This window comes from Nyctibius grandis, chromosome 6 (genome assembly GCF_013368605.1).
Source record: "Nyctibius grandis isolate bNycGra1 chromosome 6, bNycGra1.pri, whole genome shotgun sequence".
Taxonomy (NCBI): domain Eukaryota; kingdom Metazoa; phylum Chordata; class Aves; order Nyctibiiformes; family Nyctibiidae; genus Nyctibius; species Nyctibius grandis.
Genome location: NC_090663.1, coordinates 10130418 through 10156012, shown reverse-complemented (window position 1 = coordinate 10156012; position 25595 = coordinate 10130418). Strand labels below are relative to the sequence as shown.

General features: G+C 39.6%; 1 protein-coding gene across 3 annotated transcripts in view; it reads right to left on the bottom strand.

Annotated features, from left to right (window-relative positions):
* Positions 1-6980: 6980 nt before the first annotated feature.
* FAM193A (family with sequence similarity 193 member A) overlaps positions 6981-25595 on the bottom strand; it is an 81947-nt gene continuing 63332 nt past the window's right edge. For 2 of the 3 annotated variants that reach the window (XM_068402945.1, XM_068402944.1), the window contains 9 exons: positions 21852-22050; positions 20307-20579; positions 19689-19971; positions 16890-17076; positions 14833-15063; positions 12130-12970; positions 11176-11376; positions 9030-9111; positions 6981-7984 (listed from right to left, as the gene is read on the bottom strand). In XM_068402945.1, coding sequence (XP_068259046.1) covers positions 7891-7984; positions 9030-9111; positions 11176-11376; positions 12130-12970; positions 14833-15063; positions 16890-17076; positions 19689-19971; positions 20307-20579; positions 21852-22050 — 2391 coding nt within the window. In that variant the 3' untranslated portion in view covers positions 6981-7890. The remainder of the gene's footprint in view (positions 7985-9029; positions 9112-11175; positions 11377-12129; positions 12971-14832; positions 15064-16889; positions 17077-19688; positions 19972-20306; positions 20580-21851; positions 22051-25595) is intronic. The other variant, XM_068402946.1, reaches the window with a different exon arrangement.

Genomic DNA, 25595 nt, shown 5'->3' with positions numbered 1-25595 from the left:
TAAATGACAAAGGCTCAGAGGCAGCTGAGGAGAATGAATGACTGAAACAATTTCACTGTAGACCACAAAATGGCTTGGGGAAGTGACATACACCACAGTTACATTATGAAAAGGTTCATTAGTTCTTTAAATGGACTTTTCAGACATGCACTCTGAAGAGCCATTACCTTTTAAAGCTTGTAAGATAGATTGATGGCACAGAAAGGAGTAAGTAGAAACTGTATGTAAGATAAATAGTAGTAAAGTGCATTTTCATTATTCTTTTCAAAAGGAAAAGTCTGTTTACTTGTTAACTAGAAGACAAAGACTTCATCTGCAGACTGTTATAGAAAGTAAAAGTACACACAATTAAGAAATCTAAGAGGTTACCTTGCATGAAAGGATAAAGGCAACAGTATTGTTGCTATGTTAGATACAGGTGTACCAGGGTACTCTCTCTTCCCTTCCCAATTTCAAGAAACAGTTCTAGCAAACACATCTTTCACAGTCAGGAAGACTACATAACTGTGGTCCTGCTTCCAGCCTCCAGAATTCACTCACTGGAGCAAACAGCTCATACCCTGACATAATCAACATATCTAAGTGAAGAGGCTGATGTGTTACAGGACAACCAGGTGATCAGGCCCAGTCAGCACGGGTTTATGAAAGGCAGGTCCTGCTTGACTAACCTGATATCATTCTATGACAAGGTGACCTGCTTACTGGATGAGGGAAAGGCTGTGAATGTTGTCTACCTGGACTTTAGTAAAGCCTTTGACACCTTTTCCCACAGCATCCTCCTGGAGAAACTGACTACTCATGGCTTGGACGGGCATACGCGTCGCTGGGTGAAAAATTGGCTGGATGGCCGGGCCCAAAGAGTTGTGGTGAATGGAGTTAAATCCAGTTGGTGGCTGGTCACAAGCGGTGTTCCCCAGGGCTCAGTATTGGGGCCAGTTCTCTTTAATATCTTTATCAATGATCTGGACTAGGGGATCGAGTGCACCCTCAGTAAGGTCACAGATGACACCAAGTTGGGCGGGAGTGTTGATCTGCTTGAGGGTAGGAAGGCTCTGCAGAGGGATCTCGACAGGTTGGATCGATGGACTGAGGCCAACTGTATGAGGTTCAACAAGGCCAAGTGTTGAGTCCTGCGCTTGGGGCACAACAACCACATGCACTGCTACAGGCTTGGGGAAGAGTGGCTGGAAAGCTGCCCAGCAGAAAAGGACCTGGGGGTGTTGGTCAACAGGCAGCTGAATATGAGCCAGCAGTGTGCCCAGGTGGCCAAGGCCAACAGCATCCTGGCTTGTATCAGAAATAGTGTGGCCAGCAGGACTAGGGCAGTGATCGTCCCCCTATACTCAGCACTGGTGAGGCCACACCTTGAATAGCATTCAGTTTTGGGCCTCTCACTACAAGAAAGACATTGAGGTGCTGGAGTGTGTCCAAAGAAGGGCAACGAAGCTGGTGAAGGGTCTAGAGAAACAAGTCTTATGAGGAGCGGCTGAGGGAACTGGGGTTGTTTAGTCTGGAGAAAAGGAGACTCAGAGGAGACCTTATTGCTCTCTACAACTACCTGAAAGGAGGTTGTAGTGGGGTGGTGGTCAGTCTCTTCTCCCAGGTATCAAGCAATAGGACAAGAGGAAACAGCCTCAAGTTTCACCAGGGAAGGTCTGGATTGGATATCAGGAAAAATTTCTTCACCAAAAGGGTTATCAAGCATTGGCACAGGCTGCCCAGGTAAGTGGTGGAGTCACCATCCCTGGAGGTATTTAAAAGATGAGTAGATGTGGTGCTTAGGGACATGGTTTAGTGGTGAACGTGGCAGTGCTGGGTTAACAGACTTGATGATCCTACAGATCTTCTCCAACCAAAATGATCCTATGATTCTATGTAATGTTACTTAAAACTTGTCTTTTCCTGTTAGTCTGCTAAGATTGTCCCAAGAGGACCATTTCACAAAACTGTCTACTTCTAATTTGCCCTCAACTTAATAGAAAACAAACCAACAAAAAAACCACATGAAACCTTCAACTGCCCTTAGCAATACTGTAGAATCCATTTAGTGGTCAAGTAATAGATGGACAAAAAATTGTACATGGTCTTGAAGACAGAATGCATGAGACAAGGTATATATCTTCAAATATCTGACTTCAAGTGACTTGATTCCTGCTTTTTTTCCCCTTTTGGAAGAAGAGGGCTTTTCTGATGATATATTTCCAGTTAATATGGAAATATTAACCACTTTCCCATGAGCTGTTGTAGATGAGCGGTTTGCAGCATTAAGTCTGTTGAAGCAACAGCAGGCAGCAATACACTCATCTGGTCTGATGAGTTCAGCATTCCAGCTCTTCGACTCCAGAGCCCTGGATTCAGATGTTGTATTTCAGTCACAAACAAAACAACCTTAGACAACACCATGCTGCTTGCATGCCCCCCCCACCCCCCACCCCGCCCCCGCCAAAATGAATGCAAAACCAGTGCAAACCATTTTACTAACTTGATTTGAGTCAACAGTCTGTTTAAAGCAAACCAGAATGGGAAAACAAGTCTAGACATCTTTCCCTCAGAAAAATCAAACTTGTGTAAGCTGGTTGAGTGACATACTTGGTGTGGAATGCATGCTAGTTTATGCAATATGAGTGACATAATCATTTGTGAGCACATCAGTATAGATTTTTATTTATTCTTCCATTTAATACTAGGCACCACTTTTTTTTCAGATATTACATCTGCCCACTGCCTCCTCTCTTCACAGATGGCAAGCCGGACACAAGTATTATTTGCAGCAAAAACATTACCTTCTCATATGTCCCTTGCCAGTTAACAAATCTGAAATTGTCAGCTTATGGATACTACAGCATTGTCAAAGAGATGTTGGTTTTACTTTTCTGTACAGCTTCCAAAAAACATGGTGAAGAAAATGGAGGTTAAGAGTTCTGAACGCTCATTGCTGGCAGAGGTTTGTCTTTGGGCGATTTCTAGAAAAGAACTGTCCAGTAGATCCCTCTTGAAACATTGTGTCCATGCAGATCTGTGGATTGCTGTACTTCTGCAACACAGACGTACTGGAAGGAAAATTTAGGTTAAACATCCAGACTATACACAGTCCGCCCTCCTGGCAACTCTGTCTAAAGCGCTAACGACACAATAAAACTACATATTTCTCATCAAATAATATCTGGTGAAACAGCAATGTTAAAGGCTATGAACCTGTGACTGAAGTGTGAAAAGATGCTTCAAGCCATCCTAAAATGAGACATCCAAACTAGTAGGTTTAAAAAGAAAAACCATTGAGAAAAACATATCAGAGAAGACACAATCAATATATACCTTCTCCTCTTTTGTTTTATGTCTTCCACAGAAATAGAAATTGGACACCATCCACTTCAAAATCTCATTTGTACCTATCGTCTTTATAAGCAAACCAGTAAAAACCCAAGAGTACAGTTACAGGAAAACATAGGTTTACCTGGCATGTTTTTCAACATTTTATGTAGATCCAGAGTGCATCAATAGGTAGTTTCTTCCACATCTCTAAGCACTGAGCTGGGAGAGGCCCAACCGTACAGCTAAAAGCAGTAGCAAAGCTGAAACTAAACACACAGACCTGTGAAGAATAGAAATGAGGCCCAAAGGTTTGGTATTGTTATTTTGTTCAGTAGGGAAAACGGCAGAGAAGAGAAAAACATCCTCCTTTCAACGACAGTTCACTTACGTCAGCTGCCTGTAGCAGCAGTACAAGATACAACATTTTTATGATTATTTAACATTTTCAGTTAATGACAAATGGGGTAACAGAGGACAGACAAGATGTTGGTGATTAGGAAGGCATTTAAAATTTGGAAAACTGGAATTTTTTCAAAAAGTTCTCTCTGATTAACAGGAAGAGGAAGGGAGACATCCCGAATCAACACTTCTGTCACTTCATTTCAGAGAATTCCCCTACCAAAGCTTTCAGCCTTTAAATTTCCTGCTGGTTTAAATACAGAGAAAGAGCCAAAGACAACAATGATACTACACACCTAATCTAGCTCAGATTTATGTTGCAACATAGCAAACAGAGTTGGTTTTTTCTTTTTAGAATAGCTTCTTCCATTACAAGTTGCACACCTTTGTTTGTACTGGGAGACATTTGAAATTGTGAATATCAATGTAAACATTTACCCCAATAAACATTAAGCATTAATTTCTCCATCATGACACAACAGGATCCACACTAAAGTAAAGGTGAGCTAACCTTTCACTGAAATAGAAAGCAACTTGCAAAGCCTTTTGGAGCAGCAGTGAGCACACCGAGTGCCTACTCACTCAACAGTCACTACGTGAATTAATTTTTAACACATCAATCTTCTTGTCAGGCTATGGTAAGATGTGTGTTGCCAGCATGCTGAACCTCAGCTACACAGTTTTGAGTACCAATGATGCTACACCAAAAAAGCATGCTGAAGACTTCTGAATTCTCACTTACATTACCTCTGAAAGCAGCAACAGTGAATGCCAAGCAGAGATGAGACATCCCTGTGTAAGAGCTGTCTTAGAGCATCCAATATCAACACTGTTCAAGGTACAAACATTCTGTGCACTTATGCCCTCTTCCATTAAGGAAATGCCTGAAAAAGTACTACACCCTCAGATTCAGCAGCACTGATATCAGGAGATAGGCCTAAAATAGATATGCCACAAGTCACCTCCAGAGCTTAGATATTCATCTTTCATATAGGTTAAGATGAATAAGGAACAGGGGGACAAGTTACACTACAGTTATCAAAGTAGCCCACTCTCAAAGGTGGAATTTTTCCCCCTTCCAACTCTTATGAAGAACTCAAACTTACTCAGTCATGATGTATTATTTATAGAGGTCTCCTCTACTCGAAGTTACCTTTGAACGTATTTTCTCTGGATTGAACGCATCTGAACTACACAAATACCAGTGTAGAACATTTGTGCTTCCAGCAGGAAGTTAGAAAGTTGAACCTAAACAGACTTCACATCGCTACTTACTTAGGCATTAAGAAACACGCTCATAATTCAACAGATCCTTAATAAAACCATTTAATGAATGGAGTAACAGTAACTAATTCACTTGCCCAAGGCCACAAATGTGGTAGAATTGAAGCCAGTACATTCCAGTCTCCTGGCTCCCAGACTGGACCATGCTTATCTTCACTCAATTATGAATTTAGAAAAATACAACTTGCCTTTAAGTTCTCATCAAGGTGCAACAACAGCAGATCCATGGAGACTCATTCTTCATATTTTCTGTGTAGGTCGTGGAATCACGTCAGTTGTACTGATATACCATGATGGAGCGTAAGGCAAGTATCTTTGAAGGATATTACAAATACATACGTATATTCCTCAAATGCAAAAAGACTTCTGTTGTCTTCACTCAGGATTTCAAAATGAAGAGAAGCACACCATATTCCTGTATCACTCTTTGAACAGCTTTGTTAGTAGAGAATAAAGCCGAATTTCTTCCCCACTTACTATTGAAAACAAATGCTATGAAACGAGTTTTCTAGCACCATTAACATCTCAGTACTTTCAAAGCATTCCTACACCAGAGAAGCTGGGATCTGCACCAGTATTTGCCCACGTGACATCAACTAGTTTTTCCACCCCATGCCTCAATTTGTTGAGATCACCAACGTAGAAATTACTGGTGATGACATACAGTGCCACCTTGTGTTATGGTTTGGAACTGGAAAAGGCTGAAAAGTTGCATTTCACACAAACATCCAGCTTCAGCTGTTTTAACAGCATTTTTTTTCCACAGCCCCTGTCCCACATGAGAAGCCTGTCCACTTTTACATAACTAAGATCTAACTCAAGACTGCAACAGATGCAAGCTTCCATGATCACAAGAAACAAAGTTCATTCTTCTCCACTAACTGATGCAAGTTATTTTCAACAGTACATAGTTTTGCAGACAGTTGGTGCTATGGATACTACCTTTTAGGTTTGAGATGCTATTCCTCCAGCACAAGCAAATAAATACCTATGCTACAATACTGCATTGACAAAAAAGTGAGGCTAAGATATTAATCCTTTCCTTAACCTGAATCTGAAAAAGAATAATAGAAGTTGTCTCCTTTACATCCTTGGACTATATTTTGAGAACATATATTTTGCCATTCCCTCCTCTACAAGAGGAGACTGAGGACTCATTTACCTACAATGGCTGGGTACAAGCTGAGCAACTATATTCCATACCAGCAGCACACAATGGGATAGGAGCTCCAGGACTGACAATAGGGGGGTGAAGTTGTAGATATCTCAGCGGTCTGTAGCCAACCCAACCCTCCTGCTACACCTGGGCCTCACAGAGGACATGGAAACAAATCATCCATTAAACCTTCTCAAATCCAAAGATGAGTGTAATTACACTGTGTCTTGCAAAGCAGTCCCAAGGACAGTGGGTGTATCACAGAAAAATGTGTTAACAAGTAGAAGAACAAAATGTGGAATGGTTCTGGAAAAGGATGTTAGTGGGCTTTGAAGCTGTATTGTCCTTTTAAATACGTGCTGAGTGGAAGTCCTATTTTCTTTAAAATAAAAAAAAAAAGGAAGACTGCCTTATAATTTGGGTAACTATGGTCATCTGGAGGTAAAAAGAAAGCTTCTGTTGTCTCTATTCTGAATAAATAGTGCAGTATAAGAAAAACTTCTACAAGTGCAAGATCTTTTACACAGATCAAAATCCTAAATTACCATTTTTCTTTCATTCTGGACAATACTATGCAACCTGTAAAACATTACTATAATGTTAACTATTTAGATGATAGTGGCATTGACCTTACCTACTTCACTTCTGCACTGACGTTAAACTGGAATTTTTTGTATTATTTTGTTTCTCACAAATTATCTGTTGAAACAGAAGCATTACAGAAATTCACAGAATGCACATTCAGCAGGAGTCTTTCTTGCTCTAGCAAACAGCAGTTTTTCCTATCAGATGAGCTGGCAAACAAGTGTTCATAGAGGAATATGCTAAAGTTAAGTAGCATTCACTGACCCATTCTGACACAAGATGAAATTTAGTTTAGAAAACCATTATTTTTTGGTATGTTTCTTTCTTCCCTTCCCCTACCCAAGCAGAAAAAAGCAAGACACAAGTCTTCTGCCATACTAATGTATTCCATCTTTCAAAAAGAAAGACATGATTTTAATATTACTTAACAATATGTTAAAAAAGTAGCCAGTTAGGCTTCAGTGTTAATACAATTATACACTCTATAACAGATTTGATAGTGTGAGTACTGTTCTTTTTTAAATTTTCTCATTCTGCAAGTATTCTTACACAAGCTGGCTACAAGTCAGGAAAAAAAAAATCAAAACACAAATAGCGTAACTTGTACACTCTTAAACAGTAGATTGTGAAAGAACTGAGGAAATACTTGTCCCATAAGAGCCTCTTTCTCATGAAGTCATGTCAGGAGAATTGTGGAGCAGATGAAAGCACAACTGACTAGGTCCATTCCTTTGTCAGGAGTCAGAATGACAAAACATAGCTAGATGCAGAAGTGACAGGAGCCACTGCAGATGATGCAAACTAGTATTTTGGCCTCCACCCAAGCCTAAGCAATTTAAAGTCTTTGAGGCCAAGGCATTCAGAAGGAGATGGAAAAGAGCTATTGTTCCAACTCCAACGGCATACAGCTACAATCAAGTAAGTCTCACTCACAGACTACAAGCACACAAGCTAACAAATTCAGGTAGAAAGTGGCGATTTTTCAGTCCGCAAGATTTATCAGGCCAAAGGGTTCAGTGCAGATCCACACAGCACTGGGGACAAGGCAAGGCAGCACTGGCTCAAGACCAGATAAGCTCTCAGCACAGCAGGACAGATAAGTGGAGTTGTCGTTCATTGATTCCTGCAGGGTTCCCTCCCCATATTGTGTCATTTCAATGTGCAGCAAAGGTGGTTTTTTTCAAGCTAAAATTGGACCAGTTGATGGAAAGTCTCTGCCTTGTCTGCCTGGCAGAATCCAAGCAGAATCTGAAAAGAAAAAAGTGAAACCAATACACTTAAAACCAAATCACAGGTGTTATCCCTCTTTTGAAGGGCAGCTCTCATTCAGAAAGAGAAAACCTCTTAAAAAAAGCATACCAAAAAAAATCACTTGTCCATCACCCAAATACTTCATAAACCAGTTATTTTAATGATGAAAGGCTTTCTAGGTGTATTCGTTGGAAACTAGAACACCCAGCCACAACTAAAGAACACAAATTTGAATAATTTCAATATTATGGAAGAACATGTGCTACATTATTTAGACATGAGACTTATGCTTGCATTTGAGGAAATTGAAGGTAACTGATGTGATGCGTAAGTCCCAAAAGCAACCGAAATGCACAGAAGTTTCACAAGCACAGGTTCATATTATTATTTTACTGTCATTGCATTAGCATAAGCATCCCCTCTTTATGATTGGCATAAGCTAACATCCCACAGTTGTACCATCTCTACTTCACATACAGTATAAAATTCCAAACTAACAGCTACTATAAACAAGGAAGAAAACATCATGAATAAACTTTTTTTAAGTTTTTGTTCTGAAATTTAAAATGTAAAGTTTTTTGTTCAACACTTGACATTTAACATAGCATTTTTCATATTTATTATTTTTTTTAAACATTAATCAGTATTTGGACTGTGTGGATAACAAAAGAAACATTCACACAAACTTTGCTCATAGAAAAAAATGGCAACTGGGGATATTCTGAAAGCCTCAATGAGAACCTGGGAGACACATAGATGATTCTGGCACTTATTTCTGTATTTGTGCTACTCAGCTATGATCTGTGCCCATAAATCTACAGCTTTGGTGACTGTTACAGTATTCAGGATGTCAGCTGTAACAAATTTGCTATGCTACAACACAGGCTTTTCTGCTAGGAGTTCGCTATTAATTTGTGGGTTTTTTGGGGTTTGTTTTTTCGTGGTTTGTTTTGGTTTGTGTTGTTTTTGGTTTTGTTTTTTTTAAACCATTGCATATGGAAGAAGCACAACAGCTTTACGTGTAGGGATTACAGCACTTTACCTTTTAAAATACTCCACTTCTCGCTCTGTTTCATCCATTTCCACGCTGTCTAGATCAATGTCTTTGGGTAGAAACACATCATCTACAAAGGAAAAAGGATGACACTATGTTAGATTCCATGGAGAGAGGGGAAGGAGAGAGGAAGAAGCTACATTAAAGACTTTTTTTAAGAACTGCCTGAACTTTGTAGACTATTGGTTATCCACGTTTAGGCTGAATTAATACAAACTTATAATAAAAAGACACTTAAAAACCCTATACTAGTACCTATGCTCAGCCTTTAAGGAGTTACACTGGGAACAAGGAAGAGATGAATCAATAGTCAATAGTCAATCTACTGATCACATGGGTTGCAAAAGATGCCATAAACCTGGAATACACGTGAGAATGGTCAAATTATACAAAGGGCTCAACCAATCAGATAGCTAATGAATAGCGTTCGACTGCCTGAAATTTGTTGGCCTTGCTACTAAAAAGTCAGCTTTAGAAATATTTTTAAAATAGTATTTATAAAGAAAAATATTTCAAGAATTCTGGGTTTGTTGAGCTGCTGTACTCCCCCAGGGACATGATTGTCAGGCTGTGTCTGCAAGGGTCTAAGTCATGCTACCTACAATTAGGAATATTTTTTTTAAACTTTTTTTAACATATTTTAATATGGCCTGAATTTAGGCATCAGCTATACCAACAAAGTCTCTTTAAAGTCTTTTGGTATATTGTGCTGTCTCAGTGTACAGCTCTCTTTTGTATTTTTTTTTAAAAAAAAGCTTCAGAAAGCTTAAATTTTTCTAGAAACCAATTTGAGCATTTTCCTCTTAAAGTCTCTTTTCTTGCTCCATATATACTCCAATCTCATTTCTGAAGCAGTTTCAGAGCACATTCCAAAAAGGGAGAGACAAAGAAACTAACCAAGAACACCTAGTACACATCAGGACTCTCTAGAATCCTTGAGATTATGAGAACAAACATCTCTCTTCTAAAGGCGTTCCCGGTAGTTCAAAAGTTGCATCTTTGCTGTGAAACTTACTTCCAAAGAACCAGAGAGCCCTATAAATACAGGGCTTCCCTATAGCCCTAGTTTTCTTCAGCCTCTTCATAACAAAGACTTAAAATACCCTACCAGAATAAATTTCTTTAAGAAATAAAGATCAAACCAAAAGCAATAGTATTCATTGCCTTAACACTTCATTTTAAAACTCAGTTAAAAAAAAAAACACCCAAACTTTATTCTCTTTTCATGTTCTTTCAATTTCCTAGTTCTATATTTTTTTTCTTAGTTCATTTTTTGTGCCTTCAACTAATTGGATACATCAACCCTATATCTTTAAGAAATTACAGCTAAATAAAAAATTGTGTATTACAGTATCTTTCTTGTAGTTCTAAAGTCAGAACTACTCAAAGTGGCAATCCAGTCCCGACTCTTCAGAGAGCAGCACAATTATATCTTTATAAATTCAGAAACTTGTCCCCATGTTTTTTCACATTTAAACATTAGTTTTCAGAAATTTTAACTATACTTGATTTAAGCAGCAGAAAACAATCGTGAGGGGCAGGGAGGAGGAAAAGATGCAGGAAGCTACCTAAATTCTCCTACAGTGAACACCCTCCACCACCACTCCTCCCTTCAATCGTTTCTCCTTCAAATGTCTCCAGTCTTCTCTTTCTGCTCCTAATTCTAGAATTTTGTCTTGCTCCAATGACTGGAGCACATTCTTCTTGGTAAATTAAAAAAAAAACCAAAAAAACAAAAAACAAACTAAACACACCACAACACAGTATGCAGAAGAGCTAAGGTACGAGAGAAAAAGGTTCAATGCTGTATTGCTGCTTGACTGACACAGAATGGAAACACTGAACATAAGAAGAGTTAAAAAGACAGACTGGTGGACTGACCCAACCCAACCATGAAACCACAAAAACAAAGCTGGGCTCTACACCTAGCACTTGCAACAACCAGGAATTTGGTTTACATTTTTTGTAACAAAGCTTAATAAACATAAGTATTCTGAAACACTGTCAGAGACTGCCAAAAAATTAAGGTCTCATGTCTTGATGTCCTTTCCAGACAGAACGCCAGGGAGAACTGGAATATTAAGTCATTCTGGTGAACAGACATTTAATTTATGCGCAGTTACCACTCAGTTACCAGGTGATCCCAGGGGAGTGACCGGGTGCTCCAAGCAGACAGATGTCTGTACCGCAAAACTGCCATCCCAACTGGCAGTCCCAGTAGGGACCAAGCATAGGCAGGAATAAACTGGTGCCCAAGAATGGCAGTTAGAGTGCTGACAAAGCCAACCAGCTAGCACTGCATGCACTTCTTGGCTCTGGTATGAGCTGTTAAATGCTTTCAGGAAAACAAAAAAAATACGTTGGGAAGAAAATTATGTAAGTGCAACTTGTTTGAGTCAACTCAGTCCTCTATGGTTTTATTATTTCTATCAGATTAAAAAAAAAAAAATAAAATCTGTTTACTAGCACAAACTAATATTTGTGTGGAGAAAACACTCAATATTATCAACTAATTAACATCCCACTAAATTTTCACTCTGGCAAATAAAAAAATAGTACATTAGTGTTTGTACTTCACCTGTTAATGTAGTTAATGTATGAAAGGAATTATTTCCACTGAAAAAATGCATATTTATGCATGAATGATAATTCTTTGGCTGCAGAAACCCCTTGTTTTCCTTGCTCAAAGAGCAAGACCAACTTTAGACTATACTCTGAATGCTGTATGAGAAACAACCTTGCTTTTAAACAAGTTCAAAATGGATTTCAGCATATTATTTTAAATATTTATTTTAAGCAAGATAGGCTTTATAGAAGAGACTGGCTTTCCTAACTGACAAAAACCCTATACCAAGCCAGCAGAATATGCTAGTTTATTAATTCTTTAAAGCATCCTGCACCTCTTTACTAAAACTATATGCATCTCCTAATTGTTATAATTACAATGACTTGAGTTTTCCTGACACCACTTTTTCGTTTCTCTAATTTACATTGGCAGAAATGACTGAAGATGAAGATTTTAAACCTCTGGATTTAAATGGTACCAATAAAAAACAACCCAAGTTCTTCAACTTTTTTATAAACTTACCAATGGAATTGTTGACTTTGTCCCCTTTTTTCTTCTTGTTTTTCTTGTTCTTGCCTTTTGGTTGAGGAGAATCTGCAAGTATAAGCTTATTATTTTGTTGCTGTTCACTTGGTGAAGGGGATTCACTTGTTACGGGTGCTTTCTCTTCCTTTATATGGTTCAACTGTTTTTTGTTGTTATTGTTTAATTTCTTCTCCTCTTTTTTAGGTTCTGCAAGTGTTGGGAGCTCTGCTGCTTTTGCTTTGGATTCTATTTGGTTTCTGGTTTTAGTTTGAATCTCAGCTGCTTTGGGGGACTCAACAGGCTTTTTCACTTGTTCAGCGCACGGTTTGTTTATCTGCTTTAGTTTCTGTTTGCTGTTTCCTTCTTTATGTTGATGCATAATATCAAGCAGAAAAGAGAGGGGCTCATGCTGCTTTACACTCCCCTCTTTCTGATAAAGCAGCTTTGAGTCTCTAGTGTTTACAGCATTGGATAGTTCACAGCCTGTCTCTGAAACTGGCCTCTGCTCTGTATGACTCACATGTCTTGACAGTGAACCGGAGGAGGTTTCTATCTTTTCTGATTGCTCAAGTGTACCATTCTGAATGTCTTCGGGTGTGTTTGGGACAGATTCCTTCACTGCCTGGCAGTTTCGAGTAAGCATGTCCACCTTCTGACAGTCTTTACTTGCTCGTTCTTTCTTCTTTTTCTTTACAGCCCGCAACTGCTGAAGTTCTTGAAGCCGCTGTAATTCTTGTTTCAGCCTCTCTTCTTCTTCCTCTCGTCTTCTCTGTTCCTCAAGCAACTGGTGATGCTCCCTCTCCCTGGCTTCTGCTTCAAGTCGAGCTTTTTCTTCAAGCTACAAAATAACAATAGGTTTACTGAAAGTGACAAATACTTTGGAAATTAAGAGTTTTAGGGATTATTACTAGTTTTCTCTATGAACATTATAAATCCTAGGATGTTAACATATGAACATACAGAGCCTGTACAGCAAGCAAATGACTATTTATACAAAAGCTGCCCTTTAAAATACATTAAAATCCTTTCTATATTTTTATTTTCTATGTTTCCGTAATGTATTTGACTGTTGTTAATACCAACTGTTGATCTTCTCTTTGCTACTGCTAAGCCTAACTCCATATAAGAGTTTTCTACAACCACAAAAACCTGCTGAAAACAAAACATTCAGCTTCTTTCTCAACAACTGCATGTATTACTAAGGTAATTCAGGTTTGCATCATATTGCATCGTTTACCTGTTCTCTTGTTATGGTAGCAGAGTTGCTCTGTTTCAGTGTTCATGAACATTAGGAAGAGCAATCATTAAAAACATTTTACAGCAAAACACTAAGCACATTAAAGCTCCATTAAAAGTTGTCAAAAATAATAAGGATGGTAAAGTTTTCTGTTGTCAGCCATAAGTTCATTAACCACACGAACCAAAGACACAAGGGATTTTTTTCCAGCCGTTACTGCGAATGCCTGGAACTTTGCTGTGCAGCATTGATCTTGCATCATTAGCAAAATGAAAGAAAGTCGTACACTGAGAACAATCATGTCCATTTATTTTCTTGCACATTTAGAAGTGCCTGTACAGGATTACTTTTCACAGTTATAGAAGTCATGCAAAAAACCCTATGAGAATCTTCCACTTCTCATGCTCAAACTGCATTGCAAGAGCGAAGTGAATTTTGCAAAGTGAATTTTATTTATAAATACCTCACTAAGCCCTCAAGTTGCTGAACAGTGCTACAATATGAACTTAAAGAATATAACTTGTGAACATCAGGTCTTCCAAACCCATGGAAGCAGTTAAAGAATGCAGAATTAGTGTCAGCAAGGAAATCCACAAACAAGAAGTATTTACAGTTCAGTCACACAATGTACTTACCAGAATTCAAAAACATTCACAACCAATCTCATTGTGCCTTGAACTGTATACCCAAGGCTGATACTTGAACTGCAGTAAGAAAAGCCAATTTCCTGCTTGTTCAACTTCAAAAAAATATATATATATTTCCTCTATTAACTCAGCAAATATTGTTTTCAAAAAATAATTTCACTGTTACACATTGGAGTTTTTTAGAAATTGTTTTGCCAATTTCCATCTGAAAGCAACCTGTAATTTTTTCTTCCCTGGCCCCTCTCTGCAGCTTGCCACTTCACTCCAGCTTGGGATAGCCCTTTGTGTCATCATGTGGCACAACACTTAACCTCTTTCAATCAGGACAGCAAGGTGCCCAGTGCAATCATTCTAAAAATATCAAATCTTGACTTTTGCACTCTCATAAAAGCACTGACCTTATGTTTCCTGGCTTCCTACAGAGATACTTTATCATAACCATTATGCCAATAAAGAAACACTAGTTTTCCAACTTCCACGACTTTTAAATGTCAATTCTACAAAACAATCAAATTCTTGACATTTCTGACACTTAAAAATAGATTTCTAACGTGTGAGAAATTCCAATATAAAGCTGACTTGCAACAAAAGACACGACAATGACATTGTGAGGAATCTTCCCAGTCTACTATGTAACTCCTCAGGTAGCATGAGAGCAGGCAAGCTAGCTGTGTTTATACAAACAGGCAGCGTACCACAACCTACACAGAAAACAATTACACCATTATTATAAAGTCAGCAGACAGTGGTACACTTACAGCGAGCACACAGATTCAAAAACACGAGGTCTAGGATAAATATACTTTTATGTCTTACCTTTCTTTGCTTATGTCTGGCTCGCTTGGCTGCTCGAGAACTGCTTACTGGTTTGGTTTCAGAGCTGTTTATAAATTGTAGCAAGTCTTCCACCTTTCGATGGTCAACAACACTTTCCCTTTCAGAGATCTGATCCGGTTTCTTCGGCTGTTCCTCTTTCCTTTTTGTTAGACGTAAACGCAGCTTTTCTCGCATCTCTGCATAATTTCTACTGGTTGGTGCAGCTGGAGGCTGAAGGACGTGAGACAAAAATTCAGTTATTAAATGCAAAAATTTCACTGACCTAATCCTTTTTGAGATTATGAAATTTTAGAGACCTTCAAATAACTTGGAAGGTCCAAACCTGAATATCAAGCTCCTTATTGTTTGTATGTGTACCTAAAGGTGTTACTTAACAGGCAACAGACCTGTCACAGACTTGATGCTAGCTTGTGAACTGTATTTCCAACTGAAAGAATGACTGATCTTGCAGAGGAACGCACAAGTGAGAAGACAAAGAAATGCCTTTAAAAGCAAGAAAGATTTCCATATTCTCTTGTGACCAGTATACCACATTTGAGAATTTGAAAGGAGCAGACATTTGCTGCTGCTTCCATTTTCTATGAATTCTGTTTCAGAGTTTGGGCTACACAGGCCTCTGGGCTGTAACTGTGAAGGCTTGATTACCCCACACTGAAGCGTGCCAGCATACCTCCAAGCAGAGTCGCGTCGATAACTTGTTAACACTGCTGCAAGTTGAATCCTTGCATCATGTTTCATACCTGTATTCCCACCCACTGCTTCTGCCTCCCAACTCCTCATTCCTCCTCTCCCTCTCCCCTCCAGCACCAGATTTGGTGCCCATCTGTTTGGAGCTACACCAGTTCAACTCATTAAACCAGCAAAACAAAGCCTATTAACTTAAAAATCCTGTAGCGTTCTGCCACTTCAGCAAAACAAATAACTTACTGTGCAGCCAGATGACTATCAAAGACAGATCAATCATGGACATAGCGGGAACACGCAACGAGGAACAGGATCCTCTCCCTGCCCCTTTCAGCCACAGGGCAGGGGCTTTTAATTCACTTCAAGCCCTAAGATGAAACTGCATCTGATCAAATACATGGCCAATAAACTGAGATTTTACTTCACATAGGAGAAAAATGCCAGAGACTAACTCTACTAGTTAATTAATTATTAAAACTGACTATACACAGATTTACAAATGAGGCCAGCAGGAAAATGAAATTTGAAGTTAAGAAAAAAATTTAATGTTGCCACTTAACAGCTTTTAGCATTTCCTTTGTGCAAATGAAACGATATGATTACAAGAATTCACTAGACACGTAACTGGTATGAAGTTAACTTAAGGATGCTTCAAACAATGCTTTAGAACTTCAAAATTTCTTCAAAAGACCCTTCAAATACAAATACAAGTCAGTGCCTACCAAAATGCACCAGTAAAGAAAATTGTTTGTAATATTCAAAACAGGGAAAATGCAGTTTGGGTTTTCCTTTGATAAAAGTACAGTTGAAACTTACGCTGCCTAAGTTCTAGGTAAGAATAGTTTATTTTTTAATTTCTTTTTTTTTTTTCCTTTTTTTTTTTTTTTAAATCAAGTGAATACTTTGAGGATTGCTATTTTTACAGATGGAAGAATGGCTCAAATTGCCACTAATATTTTTTAAAAATATCCTATATTATGTGTACTATTACCCAAACTCATCGCATTATTCATAATTACACTACTACACATGAGTACATGAATTTTGTGAAGTTATTTAAATGGCTCAATGCCCCTGTTTGCAGTTTCAATCAAACATGGTATCTATTATCCAAGTCAGTTGCTTCCCAAGTCTTCTAGTCATTTTTATTGCTCTTGAATTGCTTTCAGCTGGAAAGGTTTGTTTCAACTCTTCATTTCAAAGAGGAAAATTTCTAACCATGCTCCTTTTACTACTTCTCTTGAGCGAGCTCCAATGCCACCCCCTTAGCTGCAGTCTGACAAATCACATGCAATCAACGATGAGTAAGTGACAAAAAAGCAAATAAAAAAGTCTAAAATCCAACAACTTACTCCGCCGTGGCCGAAGAACTCACAGTAACAGCAGTCACAGTATTTCCCTTCCTTCTGATTTGTGGATGTTGAGGTACTGGAGCTATGCTCTGAACAGCTGTCTTCATCTTGGCTCTCCTCTCCATCATACTGTTGATGATCATATGTGTTACTGTTCTCACAGCGATGACCCTCACAATCAGGATCACTATGTTAAATGAAGAAAAAAGTTTATAAAAACTCTAGATTATAAAAAATAGGGTATTTGAAATAAACATATACAGTTATATGTACATCTTCCAGGACCAATGACTCTCAAACTGGGATATCAGCCACTGGTGGTGCATCAAATCCTAAAGCCTTCATCCAGTAGCTTGCAAATGCAGATGCTCAAAACCAAGCGGCAAGATAAGATGATACATGGGAAAGTGACTTATAAAAACTCATTTAGTGACTCACTGAATGAGCAGCCTAGAGAATGAGTTTTGGAACTGTTCTTCCTGGCTTTAAAACAGGTAAAATAGTTTCAGAAGTAGTGATTTTAGCTTTTCTAAATGGAATGGTTTTGAAACTGCTGCCCACCTCATCGCTTGTGGCCTGAAGGGAGCTGTGCAGTGGCAAAGTACTCAACTTATTTCTAAAACCCCCTGGTTTTAGATAGGTTTTTAAGCTCTTGACTTAAATAAAAAAAATGCAAGGTCAGCTAAAACCAAAGTGTTCCCATTACCCTGTTTGCACCTTTATTTTCAAGGGGATATACTAGCCTGTCTCTTTATTAAGCAGGTACATAGCAGTTTATCCCCTCCAGAGCTCTGCATAACTGTGTGCCCAACATATCTACTGTCCAGTTCTCCTAAAACTGATGTGATCTTGCTTCAAAAGTAAAAAGTATTTTTTAAAAAAATCCACTCATCTAACATTAGTATTTCTTTGATTTTATGTTAGAAAGGTGAAAACAGGCCATAAGCTGTCTTATCTGCAAAATATACATGAATCTTCTTTCTAACCTCACTTTCCCCTACCCCCGTAAGTTTTTCAAGAATTAGTGACCAGGACAGAATGAAAAATTGTTCAACTTCAGTTTCCTAGTTAGGGAAAGGCATGCACCTAACAGGAGATACTGCCGGTCAGTGCAAACATTCTGACTAATCAGTTTGAGCAGCCCTTGCATCGCTGTTTCTCACCTAGTGAGAGCTAGCTTTACAGCACCCAGCAACATGGTGGGATAGCATGTGCTAGGGATTAACAGATACAATTCCACAGAAATCAAGGCTTCATTAGTTCTGTCGCTCAGTCACTAGGTTGAAAGACTAGAGCATAAAGCAGTTTTTCGCATTATAGCACATCACTGATTCATATAGACTGTAATAAGTGTTTCTGGGTTCTCTCCCAGTTCATTCCTTATGAACTAAAATTACTTTATCATGTTAGCACCTGCAGATGTTGATAAAAAGTTGGGTCTCTACTGCATTAAATAGCCTATATTCGTTTCTCTCCCTGCACTAGGTAAGAAAGTTTCTTTACAAATTTGCAATAATTTCTTGAGCACGAAAGGACAGTTACTTATTTTGTGATATCAGTAAACCCAGTTGATATCAGAAATAAGAGCATTTTTAGAGGCAATTCAAGTATGAATTGCCTAAATCTCACATAATCTTCTGAAAACTACGGCAGTAGCCAGAAGACTACATTCATAGCAACCATGACTGTTCAGCCTAGAGAAGAGAAGGCTCTGGGGAGACCTCATAGCAGCCTTCCAGTACCTGAAGGGGCCTACAGGAAAGCGGGAGAGGAGCTTTTTACAAGGGCGAGTAGTGACAGGATGAGGGGGAATGGTTTTAAACTGAAAGAGGGGAGATTTAGATTAGATCTGAGGAAGAAAGTCTTTATTGTGCGGGTAGTGAGACACTGGAACAGGTTGCCCAGAGAAGCTGTGGATGCCCCCTCCCTGGCAGTGTTCAAGGCCAGACTGGACGATGCTTTGAGCAAGCTGGTGTAGTGGAAAGGTGTCCCTGCCTGTGGCAGGGGGGTTGGAACTAGATGATCTTTAAGGTCCCTTCCAACCCAAACCATTCTATGATTCTATGACCACAGCCCTACAGGTCACAGAGCAATGACTCAACTGCTTTTCTGTTATGCCTGCACTCATCAGATAAATCAAAGAGCTGGCACCATTGTCTGTCTGCCACAATACATACCACTACCAGAAGACAGCTCTACCAAACTCTCCTCCCGACCTCTAAGATCTTTGAAAACCTTTGGAAATCAGAACATCCTTCCACACTACACCCACTGTGTAAGTGGTGAGATTGATACCTGAAAAGTCTTAAGTGCAGTTAGGAACATGTGTTACTATATGGCAGGTTTCAAGACCATGTATGACCTTTTTATAGTTTGAGCTAATCCATCTGCAGACTCCTTAAGTTTTCACAGCTTTTAATGCCTGCTTGCCACGTAATGTCGAAATGACAGAAAACAGACACATTACACAACAGGTTTGTGTGTCAGCAGCAGCAACCCCTACTGACAATGACAGAGTAAGAAAGAATAGTTTTACTTATTTACCCCAGGCCACGTTTCTGAAAGTGAGCAAACATTTGTTTTTAAGCCTCTAAACTCTGTAAGTAGATTCTACAATCAAAATAGTTATCTGTAAAGTCTCACATCAAGTTACATAAAGTATCAGAACTCAATCTTGTTTACTGAACACACAGACAGATCTTCTTTCATGCTACAACCACTGGCAAAGGAGAAAAGGTATCTGTATCTTAATCTCCCTTCTATTGTAAAAAAGAATGACAACAATAACAACAAACTTACCTGCAGACGCTTGGTGGGGCACTTACAGAGCTGTCTGTGGTTGAAGTAGGAGGTGCAACTGTAGTAGGACAAAGGCCTGAATGAGGATCCACAAATCCAGGGGCTGTTGCAGCAGTTTTGGGGAAAGAAGGAGCAGCAAGATTTGGAAGATGTGGTGTAGAGGCTGGAGACAGTGCAGCAGGAGACAGTGAAGGAAGGGATGCTAAACTGGTAGGACTATTTCGTGGTGCAACTGGTGCAGAATGTCTATGGTCCTCTTTATTAATATTGTGGAACACTTCACCTAAATTGGGGGAAAAAGAAACCACTTACAATTAAAAATAATTAATAAGTCTCCATTAACTACATCATGCAAAGTGCTGGATGTTCTCAGCTTCTGTAAAAATGGGGTAGCATTTCAACACCTTTCTATTCAGTCCCAAACTCTAACATCAAAGACTTTTACAAAGTTCTTGAATCCAAGAGTACAGAGACTGCAACTCAAGAGTAGTAAGAACAGCGATTAATGAAAATCATCAAGATACATAATATTACTAAAATAAACACATATAAATCTTTACGGTTAGCTGCATGTATTTGAGTCAGTTGCTAAGCTGTATGTGAAATACAAATCCTTACCTATCGATGAAGGTCTCTTGGATGATACTTTGAATTGGTTGCTGCTTGACTGCACTGTAGTAGCTGTGCAGGAGACAGAAGAAGTGGCAGAAGAGGTTGCCATGACAACTTTATTAGCTTCCATAAAGGCATCCTGGAAATTGTACAAACATTTCTTCTTTGCAGCATTTTTTTTCTCTTTGCTGTCAGTAACTGCTGTTGCTTCATTGCTAGATGTAGTCGGAAGTGCTTCGGGTCTTATTTCTGAGAGTGCTGGTGCTAATATATCACTCCCTTCAATTGAAACACACAGAGTAATTAAGAATCACAGAACTACAGAATTGTCTTTATGGCATTTAGAATTAAACATTCAATAATTTAGATGCAGAGAAGCAAGGATATATTGTTAGTGTTGGCTTGGTAGGATTAGTGAAGCGATCCTCCTTTTGCCTTCCCTCCTCCTCAAATAATGTAGCTGTAACAAAAAGCGCTAAGAAGTCTCAGAGCAGAAGTCACAAACCTTAAAGTTACAATTTTAAGAACACTACTAAATGTGTGTTAACAAGCAGCAAAGATGCTACAGATACAGATTTAATTTTTAAATTTTAAGTGGATAAAATTGGACACCATTTTATATGCTAAGTATAGAAGCTTCAATATCTGAAGTCCAGGTTAGTCATGCAACAATTATAAGCAGGAACAACATATCCTTCTATCAATATAACATCATAAATCTTATCTTTACTTATTGGTAATTCCAGCTAACTACATCAACACCTTTGTGATAGACCTTCCACACAAGCTTGCCACTAACCATCTGTTGGAACAGCTACCCATAACTACATTTGTAAATTGACGAGCTATGCTACTAGGGAGGTTTTCTAGAGAGTTTTAAAGTCTTTCCTTTTAAATATCACTGTAATAGCTTGACACAAGTTAGCAGCAGATCAGTCTGAAAAAAAAGCCAACACACAAAGCCAAGCTTCCTTTTTCATACAAGTCAAATAAAATAAAAAAGGCATTTTAATATTTGCTATGACATGAATGGAAAGATATACATATAGATACATGTTATTTCTCTTCTATTCTCTTTCACTTTAACCATTAGTATTTCCAAAGGCTTCCTGGCTTAAAATAATCTTTTGCTTGATTTATGCCTCTGTCTTTTTGAATAATAATGCAGTTATCTCTGTGCATTATAAGAAATAGGATGTAGTACCCCGTTACCAGTGCTGTTATGCCTTGTAGAAGAGCAGCAGGCCTTCATGGCTTAATTCCCATTTCTTTACAACCCTAAACTTCTCAAGACAAAAATACCTCTACAATGACTGTGGGTGAAAAATAGTGTGCTATTCTTTTGCCTTTAGCATCCTCTCCCCAGTACATAAGAATTTATTTTTCAATTTTCAGCCCCACTGGAGTAGAAATGGCAGCAAATCCCTGCCAGAACCCCATCTTACAAAACCATAATGATGAAACCTACCCATCCCTGGGCAAAAGTGCCACACTCCATTTCAAAACATAAGGCTTTTAACTAGTCAGTGTGAAGTAGTAACAAACCCTCACCAGGAATTGTATCAGGCAAAAATGTAGCAGGATTCCAGTTCTTGTCATTCATCATCTCTGATCCCCAAAGACTTATAAATTTAGAGCTGTTCCAATCTGGAGTGCTCCCAAAACAGCTTGGATAAATATGATCTTGGAGAGATGCATTGAATACTTGATGCTTGTTTGTATGATTCTGAACTGGAGCTGGTGGTAATGCCTACAAAAATAAAGAGTATTTTCCTCATTAATATTCTGTTTGCTTACATAGTCACTCCAACAGCAATATTCAAATCATAGTGTTTCAATTGTGAAAGGCATTATTAAAAGCATAATAAACAATATTTCCCAGAATGATAAAAAGATTGTTTTGTTGATTTTTAATGCAGGTAATACATTACACAGATTGTATGTATGTGCATAAATTTTATAATCACAAACATTGCTTTTAGATTCAGATAACTGATGAATACAAAAAAGCATTCTCCAAAAATACTTGGGTTAATATATATTAGTAGGCCCTCATTTTTAATTAAAACCAGTATTTGTATGAATGTAGAACTTCTTAGGAATTATTACCTTTCAAAGCCCAAGCTGCCAAAACCAGTCCTCTGTGACATGATAATCATTACCACATAAAACAATTGTGATAAAGGGATTACAAGCACTTTGGGATTGAAAATAAGCACAGTAGAAAAAGAAATAAAACACTTATTATTTGAAAACATAATTTTAAACTTGATTATATTCTTTTTTCATCTCCAAGTATTAACAGGTTCCTGACTTAAAACTTAACAGGCAAGGAATACACGCTTGTAGTCTAAGAAGCAATTGTGGGGAAAAAAGGGAACACACTTTTTCTTGTTTTATAGAGGCAAGTTGTTCTGGTTCACCCCATTTCTTCTAGCTGAAATTGTTTATTCACATTTTAAAACGTAACTTTCTCCCAGAGACCTTGTGCAATGCAAGTATTATGTTAAGTTACCATCACTTTTAAGAAAACCAAGGAAACTGGCTTTTAGATTTGATGCAATGAAAACCTATGCAGAAATAGATATACTGAAAATATCAGCTGAGCCCAATGACATTTCAGGCACGAAAGCCTCAACACTTATGGCCAGGCAAACTACTTGTACATCCACTCTCCTTTTTCTATACAGAAGGATTTTCACTATCTGACTAACAGTGAAGGTGGGAGGGGCTGGAATACCCTGCATACAAGAAAACTCATATACATGGGTACAAAGAAACACTCCACAGAGCAGAACAGCCTATCCCTGATGAACCACGCCTGACCCAGCAGGGCTTATTATCTCATTCACTACCAGCTCTGCTGAATTCAGCTGGCTTTTCCAAGGCAAATGCTCCCCAAAGCTTCAGCTTCCACATATGTCTTTCTAGCTCCAGCACAACATAAATACATGGAGCCCAGCTGGTTCAGGTGCTGTGCCAGAGCTAATAGATCTGGCCTGCATTACAAAGGCACTCAGCGCTAGCAGCCTGCTACTCTGCATGGCGCTTCCGGTGTAGCCTTGACAGTGCGCTGCAGACGTTCCACTACACAAAGGTCTTCTGAAAGGAAAGACAGTGGAGACCAGGGATGGGAGTTTGCATAGATGGAGGGGAACTTGAGTAGACTGCTGTAAGGGATGTAAAAAGAGCTCTGGAAGGATGGCAGAAGATGGGGTACAACAATTAGGAGTTTCAGAAGGATGGCAGCAGGCTGTTGAGAAATGGCAGGCTGGCACACTGCAGTTAAGGAACTGGTACACTGCAACAAAAGTAAGGAAGGGACACCGATAAAACAGGAAAAAACAAAGTGGATGTGTTAAGAAGGACAGTAAGAGTAAGTAAGTCATCTTAGTGAACTAATCTACTCTCCTTGCAACCACAGGATCATGGGACCAGACAAAAGGGAGATGACAGAAATATGTACCTAATGACAAAGGCCTTGCAGCACCCTCAGTTCAACTGATTTAAATAGTATGTGAAACACCACATTAATAGTAATTCTTGCTTTTGACTCATACTACTGAAATGCAGTCACCGGGTCCCAATCCTTGTTCCACATCTGTCTCTTCACAGAATCACAGAATGTTAGGGATTGGAAGGGACCTCGAAAGATCATCTAGTCCAATCCCCCTGCCAGGGCAGGATTGCCTAGACCATATCACACAGGAACGCGTCCAGGCGGGTTTTGAATGTCTCCAGAGAAGGAGACTCCACAACCTCTCTGGGCAGCCTGTTCCAGTGTTCGGTCACCCTCACCGTAAAGAAGTTTTTCCTCATATTTAAGTGGAACCTCCTGTGTTCCAGCTTGCACCCATTGCCCCTTGTCCTGTCAAGGGATGTCACTGAGAAGAGCCTGGCTCCATCCTCTTGACACTCGCCCTTTACATATTTATAAACATTAATGAGGTCACCCCTCAGTCTCCTCTTCTCTAAGCTAAAGAGACCCAGCTCCCTCAGCCTCTCCTCATAAGGGAGATGTTCCACCCCCTTAATCATCTTCGTGGCTCTGTGCTGGACTCTCTCTAGCAGTTCCCTGTCCTTCTTGAACTGAGGGGCCCAGAACTGGACACAATACTCCAGATGCGGCCTCACCAGGGCAGAGTAGAGGGGGAGGAGAACCTCTCTCGACCTGCTGACCACACCCCTTCTAATACACCCCAGGATGCCATTGGCCTTCTTGGCCACAAGGGCACACTGCTGGCTCATGGTCATCCTGTTGTCCACTAGGACCCCCAGGTCCCTTTCCCCTACGCTGGTCTCCAACAGCTCTGCCCCCAACTTGTACTGGTACATGGGGTTGTTCTTGCCCAGATGCAGGACTCTACACTTGCCCTTGTTATATTTCATTAAATTTCTCCCCGCCCAACTCTCCAGCCTGTCCAGGTCCCTCTGAATGGCTGCGCAGCCTTCCGGCGTGTCAGCCACTCCTCCCAGTTTTGTGTTACCAGCGAATTTGCTGACAGCGCACTCTAATGCCTCATCCAAGTCATTAATGAATATATTGACTAGTACTGGTCCCAGTACCGACCCTTGAGGGACTCCGCTAGACACAGACCTCCAACTGGACTCTGTCCCATTGACCACCACTCTCTGGCTTCTTTCCTTCAGCCAGTTCACAATCCACCTCACTACCCGATCATCCAGACCACACTTCCCCAGTTTAGCTGCGAGGATGCTGTGGGAGACAGTGTCAAACGCTTTACTGAAATGAAGATAGACCACATCCACAGCTTTACCATCATCTATCCACCGGGTTACATCCTCATAAAAGGCTATCAAGTTGGTTAAGCATGACTTCCCCTTGGTGAAGCCATGCTGAGTGCCCCTAACGATCCCCCTATCCTTGATGTGCCTAGAGACAGCACCAAGAACAAGTTGTTCCATCACCTTTCCGGGGATGGAGGTGAGGTTGACCGGTCTATAGTTACCCGGGTCCTCCTTCTTGCCCTTTTTGAAGACTGGAGTGACATTCGCTTTCCTCCAGTCCTCAGGCACCTCTCCCGTTGCCCACGACTTAGCAAAGATGATGGAGAGTGGCCTAGCAATAACTTCCGCCAGCTCCCTCAGCACCCGCGGGTGCATCCCATCAGGGCCCATGGATTTATGGACGTCCAGGTTGCTTAATTGGTCCCTGACCCAGCCCTCATCAACCAAGACAGATTCCTCCTGACTTCTTCTGAGGCCTCAGGGGTCCGGGGCTCCTCAGGACAGCCTCCAGCAGTATAGACAGAGGCAAAGAAGGCATTCAGTAAC